This window comes from Cinclus cinclus, chromosome 2 (genome assembly GCF_963662255.1).
Source record: "Cinclus cinclus chromosome 2, bCinCin1.1, whole genome shotgun sequence".
NCBI lineage: Eukaryota > Metazoa > Chordata > Aves > Passeriformes > Cinclidae > Cinclus > Cinclus cinclus.
The window spans coordinates 54,791,701-54,810,780 of NC_085047.1; the positions used below are offsets into that span (position 1 = coordinate 54,791,701).

The 19,080-nt window shown below is 42.6% G+C and overlaps 1 protein-coding gene across 1 annotated transcript in view; it reads right to left on the reverse strand.

Annotated features, from left to right (window-relative positions):
* Positions 1-2,286: 2,286 nt before the first annotated feature.
* The window catches only part of WDFY2 (WD repeat and FYVE domain containing 2), a 59,174-nt gene continuing 42,380 nt past the window's right edge, over positions 2,287-19,080 (reverse strand). Inside the window, exons 4-12 of the mRNA XM_062514740.1 lie at positions 18,011-18,065; positions 11,533-11,683; positions 10,010-10,122; positions 8,973-9,099; positions 6,955-7,060; positions 4,161-4,262; positions 3,393-3,523; positions 2,962-3,070; positions 2,287-2,316 (exon numbers count right to left, since the gene is read on the reverse strand). Of these exons, the coding sequence (XP_062370724.1) occupies positions 2,287-2,316; positions 2,962-3,070; positions 3,393-3,523; positions 4,161-4,262; positions 6,955-7,060; positions 8,973-9,099; positions 10,010-10,122; positions 11,533-11,683; positions 18,011-18,065 (924 nt within the window). The remainder of the gene's footprint in view (positions 2,317-2,961; positions 3,071-3,392; positions 3,524-4,160; positions 4,263-6,954; positions 7,061-8,972; positions 9,100-10,009; positions 10,123-11,532; positions 11,684-18,010; positions 18,066-19,080) is intronic.

Here is a 19,080-nt window from a genome sequence, read left to right on the forward strand (position 1 = left end):
AGAACAGTCCAAACAAGTCACTCTCCAATGTAGTCTCCTTTGGAATCAGTTCTTCACCTTTGTTTGCACATTACATGCTCAGGAGTAGGCGGTGACCCAGGGGCAGATCCTCAGCTTTCCAGCTCCACCACTCCATCAGTGTGAGCACAATTCATGCTGGAGTCCCAGCCTTGGTGCCACTTCTGTCTCCTCAGGAACCGAGCTCTAAACAGCAATTTAAATTCACTTCACTGCACCCTGTCACCATGAGATGCACTCCCTGCACAGCACAAGTCAGGTCTTTGGCCAAAGGCCTGGAGCCCAAGGGAACATGGAACACCATAGGCCAGCAAAGCTTTGTACATATTCTCCAGCTGGAATGAAATATGGCAGGCCACTTGTTCATCTTGCATAGCTTTGACAGCCAAGAACACTTCAGTCATCAGAAAACAAGGTGTTGAAAAGCATTCCAAGAGGAAAACAAGCATCTACTTTCCAGGAGAGAAGGTGGGAGGACCGACAACTTTCAAGCTGGAAAAATAATAGCAATGTGTGAATAATGTTTGAAAATAGGCTTTCAAATATGCTGTCTAGAGAGGAACCAACAACAGGCTGTACAACCAGGAAACCAAAGGTGGTGTTACTTCTCAGAACATGACTGCAAAATGCTTCATCACAGGTTACAGGAGGTTTTAGAAAGAGAATTTTCCTTGAAAATACATTGCAGTCCTGTGGTGTGCAGGCAGAAGTCCACTCACACTTTACTGCAGCAGCTCACTGGACAGAATTAAAGCCATGGATTGAGTTACCCTTCTTTTTTCCCCTCAAAAGTGAATTGCTGCTGGGCAAACAAAGCTTTATTTACTTTTGGCATTCTCTCTCAAGAGAGAACACAAGGCTTCTCCAGGTAGCAATGTGCTCTGTAGTGGCAAATGTCATGGACTCCCCACTACAGAGGGAAGAAGGTTGAGTCCAAAACAGGACAACACTGAGTACCACCAATGTGCCAATGTGCTGAAACAGGAGATGCAGGAAAGCCTTTGGTCTGGTCTGCAGTTTATTCTGTACACCAGTTTCTTTGAAGTACATGAGTAATACCAAGCTAAAAAGTAACGTGGATTGATGGAATGGAGAGTTGGCTCTTCAGAGAAGGTCCCTTTGGAAAAAAGGGCTTTTTTAGTTTAGTCACCTTGACAATGTCATTCTAAAAAGGTAGTTTTGGTCAATCCAGGTTTTTAAATACTGTTTATTTTTAAGAGAAACTGTAAAGTATGATGACAGGACAATGGGCATCATTCAGCAATATCACTTTTGAGTCTATAGATGAAATTAATAAAAACCATCAGCATTTTAAAAAATAAATATGATTAACCATATGGAAAACAGGAAAAACAAAATTAATCTTCAACAACACAGGTATAAATGCTGAAATGTTGCTGTGCAAGGTAGAGGTAGAGGTAGCGATAAACCAGACTTTTCAGATCTAGACCAGTTTTAGATCTGCCCCCCTCCATGCACACACTCCCAAAAGTTCCTATTGCAAATAATTTCATTTGAATCAGACCGTCAGCATCATCAAACTCAAATAAGTCTGTGTGCTCCTTGTAATTCTCTGAGCTGGAAAACTGTTTCAGTTTTCTGTAGAAATCAGTTGCTGAATAACCTGACCCCTGGTTCTGTGACTTGTGCAGCAGACGAAGAGGCAGGAAGATTATACAGACCAATGAATACTCTCTGGATGATGCCCACTAGGACAAGTAGATGGTAGAGCCCTTTTAGGAATTGGAATAGTCCATCAGCTCCTCGGTGATGCACCCAGAACCTGTGCCTGGATTTCCTCCTCTGGAGGGAGCATGGCCAGCAGAAATATCCCAAACCAACAGGTACTGGCTGCTGGGAGAGCTGGTTGCCTTACACAGTCTGTTGACACCACAAACTCACAGAGGAAGACACAACCCAAGAACCCTCTGTACAAAGCAGCAAGTATCTTGACAAAGTGAAATATAAAAACTAAAAATTGCACTGCACACAGGTTTTTCCAAACAAACTCAAGACAACCAAAGTCAGATCGTACAAACCGTTAGTTAAAAAAATACCTTCTTGTATATTTTGAGAAGAAGTGGAAAGAGTCTTCGTGCAAATATTCAGCCTGGATCAAGCAGAGGACATAAAGTTGTTGTAAACACATATTAGTTCCTTTCTCATCTGCTGTATGCACCCAGTGTTATCTATCTTCTGCAGTATAATTAGGGTTAGGAAATCAGTTTCTTCTGTAAATATCACCTTTCAAGTTCCACTGATGTAACATCAAGACACTACTGGTGTCATATCCCACAACTGTTAAATACAATAAAATAAAACAACATAATGAATAATGGTAAAAGACAATCAAATACAGTAAAAATACAATTTTTAAATAATTTATACCTGTTTTCATTAGTTAAGAGGAGCTACATGGTTAGAGGTGGATGCGACAAATCTGAAGAAGTTTAATTTTCCAGCACTTATTGTCATAGTGGTGGAGGTTGATGAAATGATATTCTGTATGCCACCAGCTTTCACCTGTATAAGACAGGTTCACAGCTGGCCTTAAAAGAAACCAAAAAAACTCCCACTATATTACTAACTTAAATTATCAGAACAGTCGTAACACATTGTGAGAGTTTTGGTTATTTAAATTACTCAAGCCGTTATAATTCAGTCATTATTTTAGCTATTTCTTTATTTAGCTACACTGAGATCTGGCATGTTGAAAACCAGTTGGTCTTCCTCAAGGGAGAGCTACAGTGAGCACTTGCCCCAGCCCCTTCAGGCAATAACTTCATAGACCAATACCTCCTTGGTCCTTATTGGGCAGAAATCCTAATCCAAATCCCAAGCAAGAAGTTTCTGGGTGGAAGAAGGTTGGTATGACATCCTGCAGCCACATGGGAGAGGGAAGGGAAATGAAGCACAGAGCTAGAACACATTCCTGGCTCTTACCTTAATAACCTTGTCTGTCCCCGAGGTCAGCAGCCATCCCCTGGTGGCATCGAAGTGTACATGAACAATATTGTGCTTGCTGTCATGGAAAGTAGCTGTAGGTGCCCTCCTGAAGTAAGAAATCCAAAAATCAGCAAGAATTGTAACTTCAGGATTTCCCCCCCAGAATGTTCCCTATTGAGTAAAAAAGTATTTGAGCCATTAATTCAGCAACCACTCCGCAAACTGCACTTTGAGACCTTTCTGGCATGAAAGGAACAGGAGTGGGGGGCTCTGTATCCCTCCTGGTTTCATCTCCTTATCCTACTGAGAAAGCCTAGGGATCACCATGCCAGGCTGCTCCCTCCTGGAGCCTTGCATGCACCCAGGCCCTTCCAGATGCAGGAGTCTTCCCCCACTGCAGTGCAAGCCAGCTCAGCATCCACACTTACTCCTCATCTGTTATGGACTCGTGGCAGCTGTCGCAGACCCTCACTTCAAACTCGAACCCCATCAGCGGGATGGAGGAGCGCTTGGAGCTGCATTTCCCACACACGGCTTTCCCGCACTTCCGGCAGTGATGCTGCAGGAGACAACGTGCAGGAAGACATCTCAGGCCACAAACCCAGACCAGGTCACTGCTCTGGTCCACTGGCTCTACCACCTCACTCCAGCAAGACACGACGCAGTTCAGCTCTGCCCCAGATGCTTATTTCTCAAGTTCCATGAGCACATGCAGCACTTAAAGTCTGCCATCTGCAGCCTTCTGCTGCTAGGAAAGAAAACACAGCAGCATGCTTCCAGCAGACCAGTAAGCCTTTCCCAATACAGCCTGAGTAGTTACAGATGTGTATCCAATCTCATTGAAAACAACTTTGGATCCAACACAATCTGCAAAAATCAGCTGTGAATTTCTTTCTGTAACTTATTTGACTAACAATGAACCAAGTCCCACGTGGCTTAAGTCATGGAAGGCGCCAAATCTACTCAACCCAACCTATTATATGCATTTGCTATTGGGATTGATTGGAAAAAGAAGTGTGTTCCTTTCAACCACAAAATCAAGCCACAGAGGGGAACCCAGTGTCCAACCCTTCAGCACTTAGTGGAAGAACGAAGTGCAAATTCTCAAAGCTTTAGAGGGAAAAAGGTTACCAGAATCCATTATGAGAGAAAAGCCTAATGGCACCATGGTAACACACCAAAGGGCACATACAAACCTGCCTGAGGCCTATTTTCTTACTGTCCCACATTTGCTTGAAGTTCCAGAAGAAAGGCTGGTCACATTTTTGACAGGAGTCACTATCCAGCCACTCCGGGGTCTGCAACACACACACATAAACACAAAGTGGAAGTGAGCAACAAGCAGAAAAATGTCTAATGGAGCCTAGAGGCAGGACAAGAAAGATGTGTTGTGATGTGGCAATATGGCCAGCTAAGCTTGATTTAATATCTCCATTTTCACAAGATGCCATTTTGACTGTTGTTGATGATGACAAGATGATATTTGTTCCCTGGGATGTCTTTTTTGGCTTAGTTTTGAGCTTCAAAGGACATGGGAGGAACAGTTCTCACAGAAATCACACAGAGTTTGATAATAAGACCATAGAAACAACCCAATTCTGAAATTAAACATATAAAAATATTTTTCTTCTGTCCTGTCTGGACAGCATTTACCATCTTCTATTGCCTCTGGTGGGAGTGTGGGTTAACTAGTATTTCCAATAGCCAAGCAACTTATCTGAATGGAAAAGGGAAGTTAAGGGAAATGCTGATGTGGTTGAGGTTTTTCACATTCTTTCTTTCTTTAACACTCTAAGAGGAGTTCCTGCTGGTTCCTGCAAGGTGCCCTTGCTACAAATCACACACAGGGATAAGAAGGATGTGATTCACCCGAACAAGCCTAAGACCCAAACCAAACCCAAGCTCTTTTCCCTCATCAACCCATGAGATTACATAAACACTAAATATTGTTTAATGATTCGTGAAGAAGTGCCATTAGCAAATTGTGGTTTTCTTGTCAGAGCCACTAGTTTGTCGCATGCTGCAAATCAAAATGGCAAGAAACACAGCTGAGATTAAGAACTAAAAACAATAGAAAAGCCAGGCAAAGTAAGTTAAAGGCAGAGGGAGACCCTCAGCTCCCAGGACTGCTTTGACCCCCAGCAATAAAGCAATCACCCGTCTCATATTCTTTTGCCAGTTATTCTGAAGGCAGTTCATTCTGCTGGGGAAAATCCTTGTCTTTTCTACCAACAACAGTCTTTCTTTTTAATGCCTATAGATTTACATCTCTGTGCATAACTTTCTATCTCTCGGGCATTTGAACACTATAGATGATGACAACATTTTGTTTGTGGCAAGTAACCACTTTGTAGTCAAACAAAGACTGCTTATAGCACCTTTCAAATGTCTTCTTACAGCTTTTTAAAAATTGAGTTGAAAATAAAGAATCAAGGGCTAAAATGGCTTAAGTGATTCTAACACAATCTCAGTGATGTGGGAAAGTCTGATTGCAATAAAATGAGTACTGAGCATGTATCACATGGAGAAAATCCTTAAATAAGGGCAAAGAAACAAAAGTCAAAATCCAAAAGAAAGTGATCTAGGGCCCAAACCCAAGGTTTGATACTAAAGTCTCAAGGATTCATGTTTTGGGGATCATTTAGCACCAGGAACATCCTGTTGTGCTGCTGATAACAAGAACAAGCCCACACAGCCATAGTCTGGGAAAGCTGTGCACCATTAGCACCTACTGCTTGGCCTTTATTTAGCTAATAATATTTCTCCTCTATTTTTTAAACCAGCCTTTTCACAGTGTTCCTGCCTATTTGATGACAAGCCAATCTTAACCCTTACTGTAGCCTTTTGAAAGCAGCAAATAAATAAAGGTTTTAATTTCTGAATGTTTGAGTTGCAGCAAAAAGGAAACATCTGTTGGGAACGAGGAAACTGTTCTGCTTTCGTTTCAGTTTAGGAGCTGATGACATACTTGGCCCCTGGATTAGCAATTAAAGAGAGTCAACTGGAATGCTAATTCCCAATAAAAAGGGAGCTCAGTTTCTGCTCTGCCTACTTCAGGAGTTTTTTAAAATCCAGTTTTCCACTTAGCACTTCTCTTTCCTCAAGGGAGACACATTCAATCCATGCAGGCCACAACTCTTGAGAACCAGAAAAGCTGGTGAAAGCCCATGCTGCCAACAGCCTTCCTCTGACCCACCCCCTGCAGGAAGAGGGCACAGGTTTGCTGTGACTCATGGCACCAGGATTTGCCAAGCTCCTGAGCAGGGCTGGTGCCTGACTCAGCCAGCACAGAGCTCACTCCCCACTCTCTGAGTCAGGACTCAGAAGTTGCCAAGTGGGGGCTGCTCCCACAGTGCCAAAGACCTGGCGAGCATTTTTGCACCACGCTCACATTCATTGGCAACAAAGCACAAAGGCAATTCAGAATGCATGGGTGAAATCTTACTGTCTGGATTACCAAAGCCATTACCAAAGCCATCATTTAACCCACTTCTATGTGGTAACACCAGAAGGAAGCAAGACCAAGCAGCAGGTGAGATTGAAGCCTTAGTTAAATGGCTTCTTATCAAAGAAAGAAAATGCTGGCTTGTGTTTTTCCAGAGATGATCAAGAGCCTTCTTGTTTTATTTTTTTAAAACAAAAATAAATCAATCAGTCCATCCATTTACATCTGAACTGATATATCTCATGACGTACTGAAAAACACAGCAGAGCATCTCAATACCCTCCTTAAAGAATATCTTTCAGAGCAGTAATGTAATGAGCAAGAGCCAATTAGCAGCCTATTTAATACAAATTTTCTGACAGGCGATTTCCCCTGTACCATATTATCAAAGGCACAGCATAATGGCTGTATAACAACTGGAACACATCCAGAAACATTTTTAAAGCTTGGAATGATCTTGTTTAGGTTGAAAGCTGCACATTTTAGAAAGGCCCCCCTCTTCCCACGACTGCTTCAGACCAAACTGACAAGAACTAAGCATCCACCTCCTGCCTCTCAACATCCATGTTCCAGACGACGATTCCCCCGTCTGCACCACAGGAGATGAGCTGCCGAGTGTGGTGAGCATAGGAGAGAGACTGAACTTTATCACTGAAAAAGAAAGAAGACAGTTAGCAATCAACCACCTATGGCTACTGCACAAGTGAGCACAGAATATCAATAAAGCAGTACAAACCATTTGTTTGTTTGCCCATATGTTTCCCTCCACCACTCACTGCACATGGCATCCATCAGATGCAAATCAGTCTTTGCAGTCAGACTGGGACCAGAATGAGAGTGTTGCTCATCTGGGCAGCATCCACAAAAGCAAAGACCTGTTCTGATAACTGTTTTTGCTGCTCTTGGGATAGGAGATCCCAGCTGCACTGGGAAGCCTAAACAGGGTTGCAGCATCTGAAGGCACATCTGGATGCATAAACACAGCCCTGGTAAGATACCTTCTTGGCAGAATGTCAGTAACAACTTTATTTTGTAAATCTCTGCAACATCTAGAAATGAATTACTGAGAAAATACTGAAGATTTTCTTTTGACACTAACAAGTAGAAGAGTTTCAAAAATAATGTAGGAATCACTAAATTGTTCCTAAGCCTTCTCACAGTAAGGTGGAAAATTTAGGTGCTTCTGTTTCTTCTTTTAATGAAAAAACAATATGGGAGGAACAATTCAGCTTAACTCCCCAAAGATGAGCTCAGTCTTTCATAAAAGAAAGAAATCCAGGCCCCATCTTAGGCTATTTACAACCTGGGAAACAAAGACTGCACAACACCTTTATGGAAAAAACAAGGTTGTGAAGACAGGAACTGAACATACTGTGACTGGAAATCATCCATAACATCTGATTTCCTTTGCTACCACCACTGATCTTGTCAGCAAAAAGGACTTGCATGCTAACACATTCATTTCTGCCTGTGGCTGAACCTGAAGAGGGGAATGCATTGATGGGAGAGTTTGGGACAATACTGCCACCCTTCACAGTGCCTGCCTGCTGACACCAGAGGCACCATCAGGATGTGTAGGACGCTGTGTTGTACAGTTCCAGCTGACAGCCATCACACAGATTAAGGTCCAGAGGCTAACTTCATATTAGAACTAATTTCCACAGCAATAAATCAAGCAATGATGCATTAGCAAGCACCAGTAGTAGGGTATGAGGGTGATCTGGTAATTTCAGCAAGAGCTCTGCAGTGCTCTGAAATCCCAGAGGCATTCAAATCACTCAGCAGAGTGCATCAGCACTCAAAAGAAACGCATGAATATGTAAGAAACTGTTAGCTCAAAACCACCACAAGATTTTTGTTTCTCCAGACCTGAGCCTGGAGCAAGTCCCAATATATGCAAGCAAGTCCCACATACATATGCAGTCCCAATACTCTGACACCAACTTGTTGCATTGCCATGTTAAAAGGTAAGGAAGGAGTCACTGCCACTAGAGCCATTCTGATGCATAATCAATGCCCAGCCGGGCTTACCCATCTTCAAAGATGTTTTCAAAGACATCTATGGCTATGCAAATGTACTTGCAAAGATGATGCCTCTTTGCACTGAGATGTGAAGGCTGCTATACTGTTAAAGCACATCACTTAGAATTCAGGCTGCAGGTGAAAGAGCATGGAGGAAAAAGGGATTAATTGTCCAAGCCCGATGCTCCCTCTAGGGGAAGGAAAAACCTTGACAGAAAAACCCCAGCATTTCCCTGCAGCTGTTCTCATTTGGGTAGCTTCCCTTTTCTAACAAATGCACAGGATCTGGCATAACACGTTCAGGACTACAGATGTTGTGCTTTCCTTCACCACCCTCTGCAGACTCTTAAAACAGCCTGTGGGCCCAACACTGCAAAACGTACTATAAGCAAATTATTCCTGTTGTATACAGACCACAGGGAGTCACACACACAAGCCTGAGGCTTGTGAAGACTGCAACCTTTGGGCTGTTTGTTTCCAGATGTAGCTTCTGCATTTAGCTTTTCTACTATAAAAGCAGGAGGAAGAGCTTTGAACATACTTATGTCCTTGCAGCTCAATGGCTGTTCCTTTTCTTCCTCCAATATCCCACATTATAATGGAATGATCAGAACTGCCTGAGAATAAAACTCGCTGTATTGGGTCCCAGCAGAGAGCAGTGACACCACCTGCAATAGGAGTACATACAACAGTCATTTATTACAGAAAGTGGAAGATTGGAAGGTAGCTAAATACAAAGATACAACAAAAAATACTGAGTGATTAAAATGCAGATCTCTTTGGCAAAGACTATGCAACCATGTGCCTTCCAGTGGAAAAATAACAGTCTAGAAAAACTACTGAAACCCCATCCTGCTCTTCTGTGGGCACAGGGCTTCACTGCTGTTTGCATGGGTGAATCCACTGAGCAGTAAAGTGTGGAAGAAAAATGGTCACAGTGGGAGCTACACAACTTTCCATCTCCATAATCTTCAGAAGATTAAAAAAGAAGCAAGTGTGGAATACTATGGGCATCTTCTCAGTATCCTAGCACAAAGACTGAACTATATTGTGCTATCTTGAGCTATTAGCACTTAGTTAGAGAGGAGGGATATGAAGAAAAAATGCTGAGGAATGACAGGATTTCTTCTGCTAGATGACAGGACCATATCTAGGGTTGCTCTTTTCAAAGGGTGATGGGGCACAAGTGTCAGCAGTGAAACAAGCATTTAGTGCCTCCAAGCTGTGCCCATTCCACTTGGGATGAAGTGTCTACCAGTACAGATCTTGCCTTTAGCAGTATCCTTTCTCCCTCCCAGAACTACCACAACTTGTTCAAGTCTCACTCTGTTTTGATTAGCAGCTACTGATTGTGGCATTTTCTGCCACAGATGTGTTCTGCTCAGAGCTCTGATCACTCTTCTTTTTACCAATAAAACTTCCCTGAACTGCTGGGAAAGTTTAAGAGCTATGCCCCTTCCATGCTAAGCACTGACACAAGCCAACCCAGTGTATCACAGGACAGTAAACCATCATGATGCTGAGCACAGATGAAGACCCCCCCTGAGCACCGTTCTGGGTCTCCTCCTGAGGCCTTACCTGTGTGTCCCTTAAATGTGGTAACAAGGCTGCAGGACTCTTGCTCTAGTTTGAGGATGGTCACTTGCCCAGAATGGTCACCAACAAACACATGCCGGGTTTCCACATCAAATCTGAAGGATAGATGCTGAGGAAAACATATTATTTACACAAGCTTTACATTCTTTTAATGACTCGCTAATTCTTTTGACATGAGTATACTGCAATCTTGTGAACAGTGCTCCAGTCTCAAGGAGGTATTCAGAACGTACTTTAAGGCACCTGTTCATGTTAATAATGCTCATACCTGTTTATACTAACAGTGCAGTATCCCTGGGTGAGAAAAAAATGAGACAATTCCAGGACACAATTTGTGGTTTTGTTATGAAACACCATTAAGTAGCCCTTCACATCAACATAAGAGCTGTCTCCTCAGGCTTTGTAACTTATGTGCTAGAGTTGGATGGTATCCACTCACTCCCTTCCCAAAACTATACAAAATACAAAGGAGTATTGATTTTAACCACACAGGACACTGCAGAGCAAAAAAACCCCAAACCTGTTCCTGGTTATGTCCAATATTTTTGCAGTATTTGCCAGTGATTCTCCCTTCCACTGCTTCCATCGCCCTCCACCATAACAATCAAATGACCCAAATTAAATTGTCCTCCAAAAGTTTTTATCAGTTAAAATTGGCTGTTCTCTAGAGAGATTTAGGGAGCACAGGGCAAATATTTGCATTGTGTTTTCAAAAATATTTATCAATTAATTAAAAAGTAAGTTCAGTCTTTCTGCCATTTAGATTGGCTGAATTATCAGCTAATATAAAGCATGTCCATCTTGAAGTAATAATTTTGAGTATCACTTCTCATGAACTAGCAGAGCACACATCATCTATACCACATATACTCTTGGGCAATAAGACGTCTGTTTATGCTAATCCCTGTTTTCAACCTAAGAGCTCATACTTTTCCATTTCCCTTTTTATTTTCAATACAGCTGAATTAATATTTCTTTTATTGTCAGGCAGCTGGGGCAGGCCTATGTGAATAAGCCACCTGAGTGCCATTTCTGGAGTCATTTACTCCTCAGTTAACTCAAATTCCCAATATATAGTGAGCAGTTCCAGAGTGAAGGACAAGTGCTCATTATTTTATATTAAAGTAATTTAATTTTTACCATGCATACACACAGGCACTCTGACCTGATCACCAACCTACTTTTGCTACCATTAATTCTCTGAAGAAAGCATGCACTGCATGCTTAAATGAAGGCCCTATCCGTATTTATTACAATAGCAGACCACAATAGGTTGCAGATTGCTCATTGTGGAGCTCAAAAATGGTTAGACCTAAATATGCCACAACACATTAAGGAGACAAAGCAAGGAGAACTGACAGTTTTTAAAATCTGCTTTAAATAACAGTTTCTCTCACAAAGCACTGAATCCATACAGGGCACAAAATTTGGAGGACAACAAGACAAATAAGGGCTGTTTGAGTGCCAAAGAGCAGAAACAGAACGGAGAGCTCAGCAAAGGATACTGGAGGCCGCAGGCGCCTGCGCTGGTGCGGTACCCCCCCAGCCGCTGGCCACTCTCCGAACAGTGCCATGTGAAGTGCTTGTCTTGTCCAGTGCTCAACACCCACTCCATCTCCAGGACAAACAAAATCATGATGACCCTGCTTTGATGAGCTGAAAGTTAAGCAGACAGACAGATCATCACATTGCAGAGAAGAACATGGGGGCAGAAAACCATTGCAAATACCAACTGCACCCAACGCCCCCACTCACCCTACAGAAGCAGCTGGTGTTTAATAATCCTGTTGACATCAGCTTCCATGGAAGCTTGTAAGGTCCCTGCTCTGCATGTTCAGCATTTGCATGAGAAAGAGAGGAAGCAAGACATAATTCCTTCCATGCCTGTTGCAGTCATTTATCTTCTACAGCAGCATGAATTTTCCCTCCATCATTGTATCATCACTAACAAAGCTGCCACTGTGGAATGGACTTGGGGGTTCCATTTAAACCTCCTTTGAGCTACTTTTTGAGAGCAGTGAAAATACCTACACTGCTGCTCCTCTTGCTGTGAAGTTTTGGTGAAGGATCTGTGCTGTGGTACCCCAGCAGAACGATGAGCTACAGCACAGGCCCAATGCTGAACCAAAGGGGAAATTTCAGCCTTAAAAATTTACTGGAATAAAATTTATACCAAAGAAAATATCACAGCTGTGCTAGATGAATAAAACAGCTGAAGGAATAAATTTCTACTGCTACCAAAATAAAGCCATCAAAAGGTTTTCATTAAAACAAGGGAACACATGATTGTTTTTTGCATGAATGACCAGTGGGCTTGGTCATGAAGTGCTGACTGAACTGAGATGCTAACAAAACAAGTGGCTGGAAAGACATACAGAACTATTCCCAGCTGTAACTTAATGGTGAATGCTACATTCCTCAATCTACAAGCCCTACTGGTTTATTACTGTTCTAAGATGCAGCAACATGTGTTGCACAAAACAGACTGCTTGTATTTGTTTGTGTAAAAGCTGACACAAAAAGAGATTGAACATATTTAGAAGCTTAAAAACTAGCCTCAAGCCTCCTGAAATGCAGAGAATCTCCTCAAAACATTACAGGAAGATTGCTGTCTGCCCTATACAGATATGCAACATATATGAGAGCTGTGTTCAAACCCCACAAGGGAGAACTGCCTGTAGGAAAGAAATGGAGGCTCCCAAGAGCCAATACCAGCTTTGATCCACGCTGCTTTTTCACACTGAGATTCCCTAAGCAGGAAATTCAATAGATGTATTGACACAACTTCCCGTAACAGTGACTGGCAGCTAAACCAAAGTGTCAGGCATGAACTGTGCCCAGTTGCTTTCACCCTGCCCATTAGAAGAGCTCAGATTTTGGCTGTCATTTCCACACACTTTTACATTCCAGATAAGAGGATGGGGATCATCCAGGAGTCACGTGAAGGCTTTCAAATAGATCCCATCTTCTCTCTACCCTTGTTTTCTCTGGGAAGAAATTCAGTAACCCCCTATGTGGCTCATGCTTATCTTTACCCATCTGTTGGTCTCTCTAGGAACACCTGCACCAGCAGCCAGTGGAGTGCTGCACTTAGAGAGGAACACAACTGGTGCCACAAGCACCTCATGGGCTCACAAACATGTTCCAGTAGCTTATGTGAACCATCAGTGCCACAGACACACCCATGCATTTCCACCGGATGTGCAAAGCTGGCTGAGATCAGACTGCTCAAGACACGTCCAGGAATGTTTTCTCAGCATGTGGCAAATGCTACTGCTAGTGACAACTTCTTATGATTTGAATTGGTTTTAAGAATAGCTGGCACCACCCAACTCTCCTAAATCTCCTTCCACCTCCTAAAACTTCTAAAAGACGGGGCTTGTAGCTTTTGGTAGTACTGCCTGTGGATACTGAGGCAGCTCTTTCTGGCAAGTAAGGAGTAGACATTAAAAAATGGTACTTGCCAAGAGGTGGATGGGGTGTACATGACAGCTTTGCTTATCCTCCCTCCCCAAAAAGAGCTTTCCATTCAGCACTCTGTTGTCCACCTGCACATATTAGCTGGTGCTACCACACACACGCTGATGGCAGATAGATCTGAAACAAGTAAAAGTGCACAGTGTAGATAATCTAAGTAAAGGAGCAAAGAGAAGACAAATGCAAATAGAAAGTCACTTGCCATTAAGAGGGAATTTGACTCATGTAAGGCTTAAAGAAGCAAAATATCATAAGACTGGAAGCTGACAGAATAGCAAGGAAGGGGTCTGGGCCCTAGGATTAACACAGGTTCAGCATCTTGAAGCACCAAACAAAAAGCTGGTCCATCTATTGAAGATTCGATCATCATTTGTAATGCAGAAAAAAATGTTGAGCAAACAATTCCAAAGCTACTCATTTGCAACAGCAGGATGGAGACAGGGGGATGGAGTGTGAATGTGGTCACAGCACTGGAAGACTCCCAACAGGCACCAGGCAAGAGCAGATCTGTGTAAGCCAGAATGAGAAGAGAGCCATTTGTGGGGAAAGATCATTATGTACAGAAGGGAGAGAAGCAGCAGAGAAGGGAAGGGGACAGGTCCATGTGCAGCTGGGTGGGAGGGAGCAGGGTGGCTGCTCTCCTCTATGAGAAAGTAGCAGTGAGCACTATGCAAAGAGCAGGTTGGAGAGAGGATGGAAAGGCTAAGCCCAAAGAAAAGAAGGTGCACAGCAAGATGTCAGCAAAGGAAATGGAGGGTCAGTGCTGTGCATAAAGGCAAAAGTCTGAGAAGCATGGCCAGCACACAGACACATAGTGCTGGGCAAGAAACTATTCTGAGGGGTTACAACAATAAAAAGTATCAGCAAATGCCAAAACAGAGGTGGAAATTGCCAGGAAGAAAAAAAAGCTTAGCATGAGCAAGAAAAGCACATAAGAAGAGGCTGTGCTTAGCAGAAAGCAGTAGGGGTATGACAGGAGCTGGCCTGAAAGCAGAGGACCAGGGGGACACCCTTGAAACAGGCAGGCTGTACAAAGCATGGGCAGAAGCAGGTCTACAAATCTGGCTAGGCAGAAAAAAGTGTTTGACAAACAAACAAATAAGTAAATGAAACAATCAGGAGCTGTTATCCAGAGGGAGCACTGTGAGATGATCCAGTTGCAAGAAGAAGGGTAGAGAAGGCCACGAAGAAAAGGAAGTAGCAACAGCCATATGGACCAGCCTGTAAAGGGCTGGAGTGGGGCTGGAAGCCAAGGCTGCTGAGGGAAGGGGAAGGTTTCTTGAGGGAATGTGGGAGAAGTTGCCCAGGGGAAGAACAGAAGTTGTCTACACCTTCAGCTGGTGCTATGACTGAAGAAGAGGGGATGACGATATGGGAGACAGACACACAATGAAAAAAAAAAAAATTTCCCAGAGTGTGCCAAATGGCACTGATCAAATGCTCGCACTACTCGTCCTTATGCAAGGGAATGAGTCAGTGCCTGCAGGAGGCCAACACCACAAGACCTACCCTGGAGTCCTGACTAATCCTGTGTCACAACCCCCATCTCTGCATTCAGATCCCTTTCAAAAAATAAGATTTCACAACTCCAGACACATCATTGCAGCAAAACCTGCTGCATGTCCAGAGCATGTCCAGCCACGTACACTGCCAAGGTCAGGCTCCATAAGCCACCTCTGGCTGCACACCCCTACCAAGACCAAAGCACAGCCTATCCACGTGCTGGCATTCTCTATCACCAAAAGATCATTTGACCAATGTATTCATGGCCTTTCAAGACACAATAAATGTTATTTAATCACTACAGCAGCCTCAGCTATTTATAATACCTTGTTGTGGGAGATGATCAATAGCACATCAGTCACTGGGCAAGAGCACTGCTGACTATTTACAAAGCTAGCAAACAGAAAAACAGCCAGCATGATTCAGCTAAAGCCACTTAGTAGGCTAAACAAAATTATTTACTCCCCTAAAATATTTTTAAGAACATAAAGGTCTTACTTAAAAACTTTCAGCAAAACTTTTTAAAAGTAAGACTTTTAACAAATGAAGCACTAGAAGACCACCACACCAAACAAAACCACATGTTCCTTTTTAATATTAATTTCTCCTTGCCCAGGGTTTTACCACGATGCTTATGCCAACCCCAGAATTTAGTATGGCAACTTGAAGAAGGTGCACTGCAGGAACAGGACTGCGGTGGGAGTCCTACTGGACCACGTTAGGAAGGCCCATCTCTTTTGGACCTTGATGTACCTACTACAGTGCTCCTCCCTGCATATTCTCCCAGACAGCATGGTAAAAATGTGGCTCTTTCCTCCTTGCTATGTTCTAGCTGGACTTTGGACCTAGTGAGGCCACTGGTAAACCCAGATCCAGTATTCTGCTTGGAAGCAAATGTAGCAAGAGGAGCAGGAAAGTGCCTAACACTGTGTGGACCAGTGGAACTACAGGACCCTGTGACTGACAGCAGCCCACAGAGCACCTCACCTTTGCAATGTTTCCCCAGCACTCCAGACCTCACGCATGGGTCCAGACAAGCCCAGGGACCAGGCAGAGGGGGTGCTACACTCCTTCACCAACACCTGGTGTGAAGAGTGGAAAACTCAGGAGCATGTCGTTTTGAAGGAAGGTGGTGGGAGGCACTGTGCTGTGAAGCAGCAAGCAGCCCCAGCTCCTTAGTGACCTGAAAACTGGGGAATCTCTTTGGGGTTTTTTGATTTTTCCTGCCTTGCATTGTCAGAAAACTGTTCATTGCAGTGAGAGACTGGCACAAGTTGTCCAGAGAAGCTGTGGATGTCCCATTTCTGGAAGTGTTCAAGGCCAGATTGGATGGGGCTTTGAGAACCTGATCTAGTGGAAGGTGTCCCTGCCAGTGGCAGAGGGGTTGGAACTTACTGATCTTTATGGTCCCTTCCAACCCAAACCAATCGATGATCCTATGAAAAACCTTCCCATGGTGAGACAGGTAAGCTAGGAAGAAGGTGACTCTTGTTAGGAGCATGGCCAGCTGCACCACCACTCCATTGATGTTAGTGGACACTCACGAGAATCCTTTGCTCACCAACATATGAGGAATCTGAGCTCTTGGGTTTCCCACCAGGACAACCCATGGAGGCTCTCCATGACATATTCCTATCCAAAGGCCTTCTCTAATGTTTGCAACACATCTGGCACATTGCAGAAAACCACAAGAACAGCTTCCATTTTCCTTATTTTCTCTTCTTTTTTAATTTTATATGAGTTCTTTCCCAGACCTTCAGTGGGCTGTCACAGCCAACTGGCTTTTCTTAAATACTGCCAAGAAATCCATTCCCCTCTTCCAAAATTTTCAGTGTTTTCTCTGAAGAACTCATCAGGAAAGTTGTTCTCATGCATATGTTGTTCTGCATATACAGAAGAAAAGACCTCAGCTCACCCTCTTTAGTGCCACAACATTTAAATATAAAACTCAGCTGCATTAAACTTTGGTGACTGCAGAGCAGTCACAAATAACACCTGTACCATCAGACTGCAGCAATCTTATTTTATATTATTATCACTGGATATTTTTCTTCAGTTTTTACTAGCTAAGAAAAAATGCAGGCATTCTAACTTAATTTTACAACACACCAGACATTCATGAAACACTCATGTTAGCCATGCTCTGCAAAAATCAAGATTCTCTTCATACCCTAAAATTTAAATGTTACAAAGTGATACCCAGAGCCTCCATTTAGATATTTAAATTATCCTCTCAATCTTTCAAGGTATAAAACTCAAAGTATATGAATAAGAACATATTTTAAAATGTATGTGAGAAACGTCAAGCTAACATGTCAATGGATTCTATACAGAAACATAATGCTTAGTATATAACACATTGATACCATGTAATATCATACCACCTCTTAGTTAACAGCAAAAAAATACATAAGAATAAATTGCCACATGTATTTGCTACTTTTAGATGAATACCTGTCCAAAACAGTCCTTTAGAGGTTTGAAAAGCATAAATACCTAGGTTTCTGAAAACATCACATTAGTGAACACCAGACTCTAATTGGAAAAGGTATGGACTGGCATTTCTTGACCTTGTACTACGAGAGGTACTCACTGATAATCTTGTGGTTATTGGAACAGACGGTTAGTGAAATACAACCAGACTAACCCCAAAAGCTTCAGTCTTAAAAGATGGGTTAGTTTCCTAAGTTGTTCAAGTAGATACACTGGATTACTGAAGACTGAAAATTAAAACTCCTATTCCCCAAACGTGGATGGTTTGCTGCCTACTGTGATACTCCAAAGGAACATTTAAAAGGAAAAACAGAACATGAAAGAGCTCTTTTAAAAAATCTCGTAATCTCAGAACAAAGTACATTATAGACCTATTGATAAAACCAGCACTTACACTAGTGAAAAGAAATCTGTAATTGTAAGGGAAACTTTCCCATTCATATTCCTTAAGAAAACATTAACAAAAATTAATGACAATACAAACCAATTAACATAGATTGTGGTCCTTACCCTGGTAACTTTTCACTAGCGTCATCTTGTTGTAATCTTCTGATAAAATAAACTCCTGAGGGAGAGAAAGAAAAAACAAAAGAAACAAGGCTTAGAGATGTAAAGTTTTTCAGACTATTTATATTTGAATATTTTACCTAGGTAAGCTCTCCCTTCTTCACAACCACAGCCCTATCTATACTTAGAATAATTTTGAGTACCTAAAACCCTAAATTATTTAACTTTTTTAAGCTGCCTAAGACAATATTATCAATGCTTCTGAATGGAATGAATAAAAGAGGAGCCATTAAAAAATAAGTCAAAAAAGCTGACAGAAATGACTGCCTGTGAGCTGTGGTGCCACAAAAGGAACCTGAGACCTAGGTGCACAGCTATTGTGTGCCCACATGTGCATTTGGGTATGCATGTGTACCCCTGTGTGTGCATACACTAACTACATTCCAACTTGAACACTCAGGAAACACAATATAAATATGTAAGAGACCCTCCAAATTGCTCAGTCCAGACTAGGTGCCAACAATATGTGATGGGAATGGAATGCACTTCAGGTTTCTGTTAAAAAGCCTCTCAAGGCTTCAGACAAACAGAAACCCAAACTTTCCCGTGTCCAGGCAAGAGCACACCTATAGGGATGGCCTCTGTTGTCTTGGTGCCACTGTGCAACTTCCAATTTGGCTTTTGCATGGGGAAGTGTTGAGCATGGCAGCTGAGAGTCTGCATGGCAGCCTTGGCTCCTGGGAAAGTCCCAGGTTGGTTAAACTCACTGACCACCCAGGTGTTCCTGCAGGAGAGTTACTCAAAACTGGGGAAATGGAATGGCCACAACCAAACTCCTGCAACATCTCTCTGGAGGAAACACCTAAGCAAAGGGTAGGCTTTGTGGCAGCACAGCATGAATTAAGCTTTCAGAAAGCTGTCAGGTATCTAAGTACATACATCACATACTCAGAGAAACAAAGTAAAAAATGAAGGTATGTAAACCACATCATTTTAATAATTTATAGCAAACTGTACAAAAGCTCCTTGTGCTGATCTGCCTGGAGGACAGAAAGTAAAACCTAACTCATTTA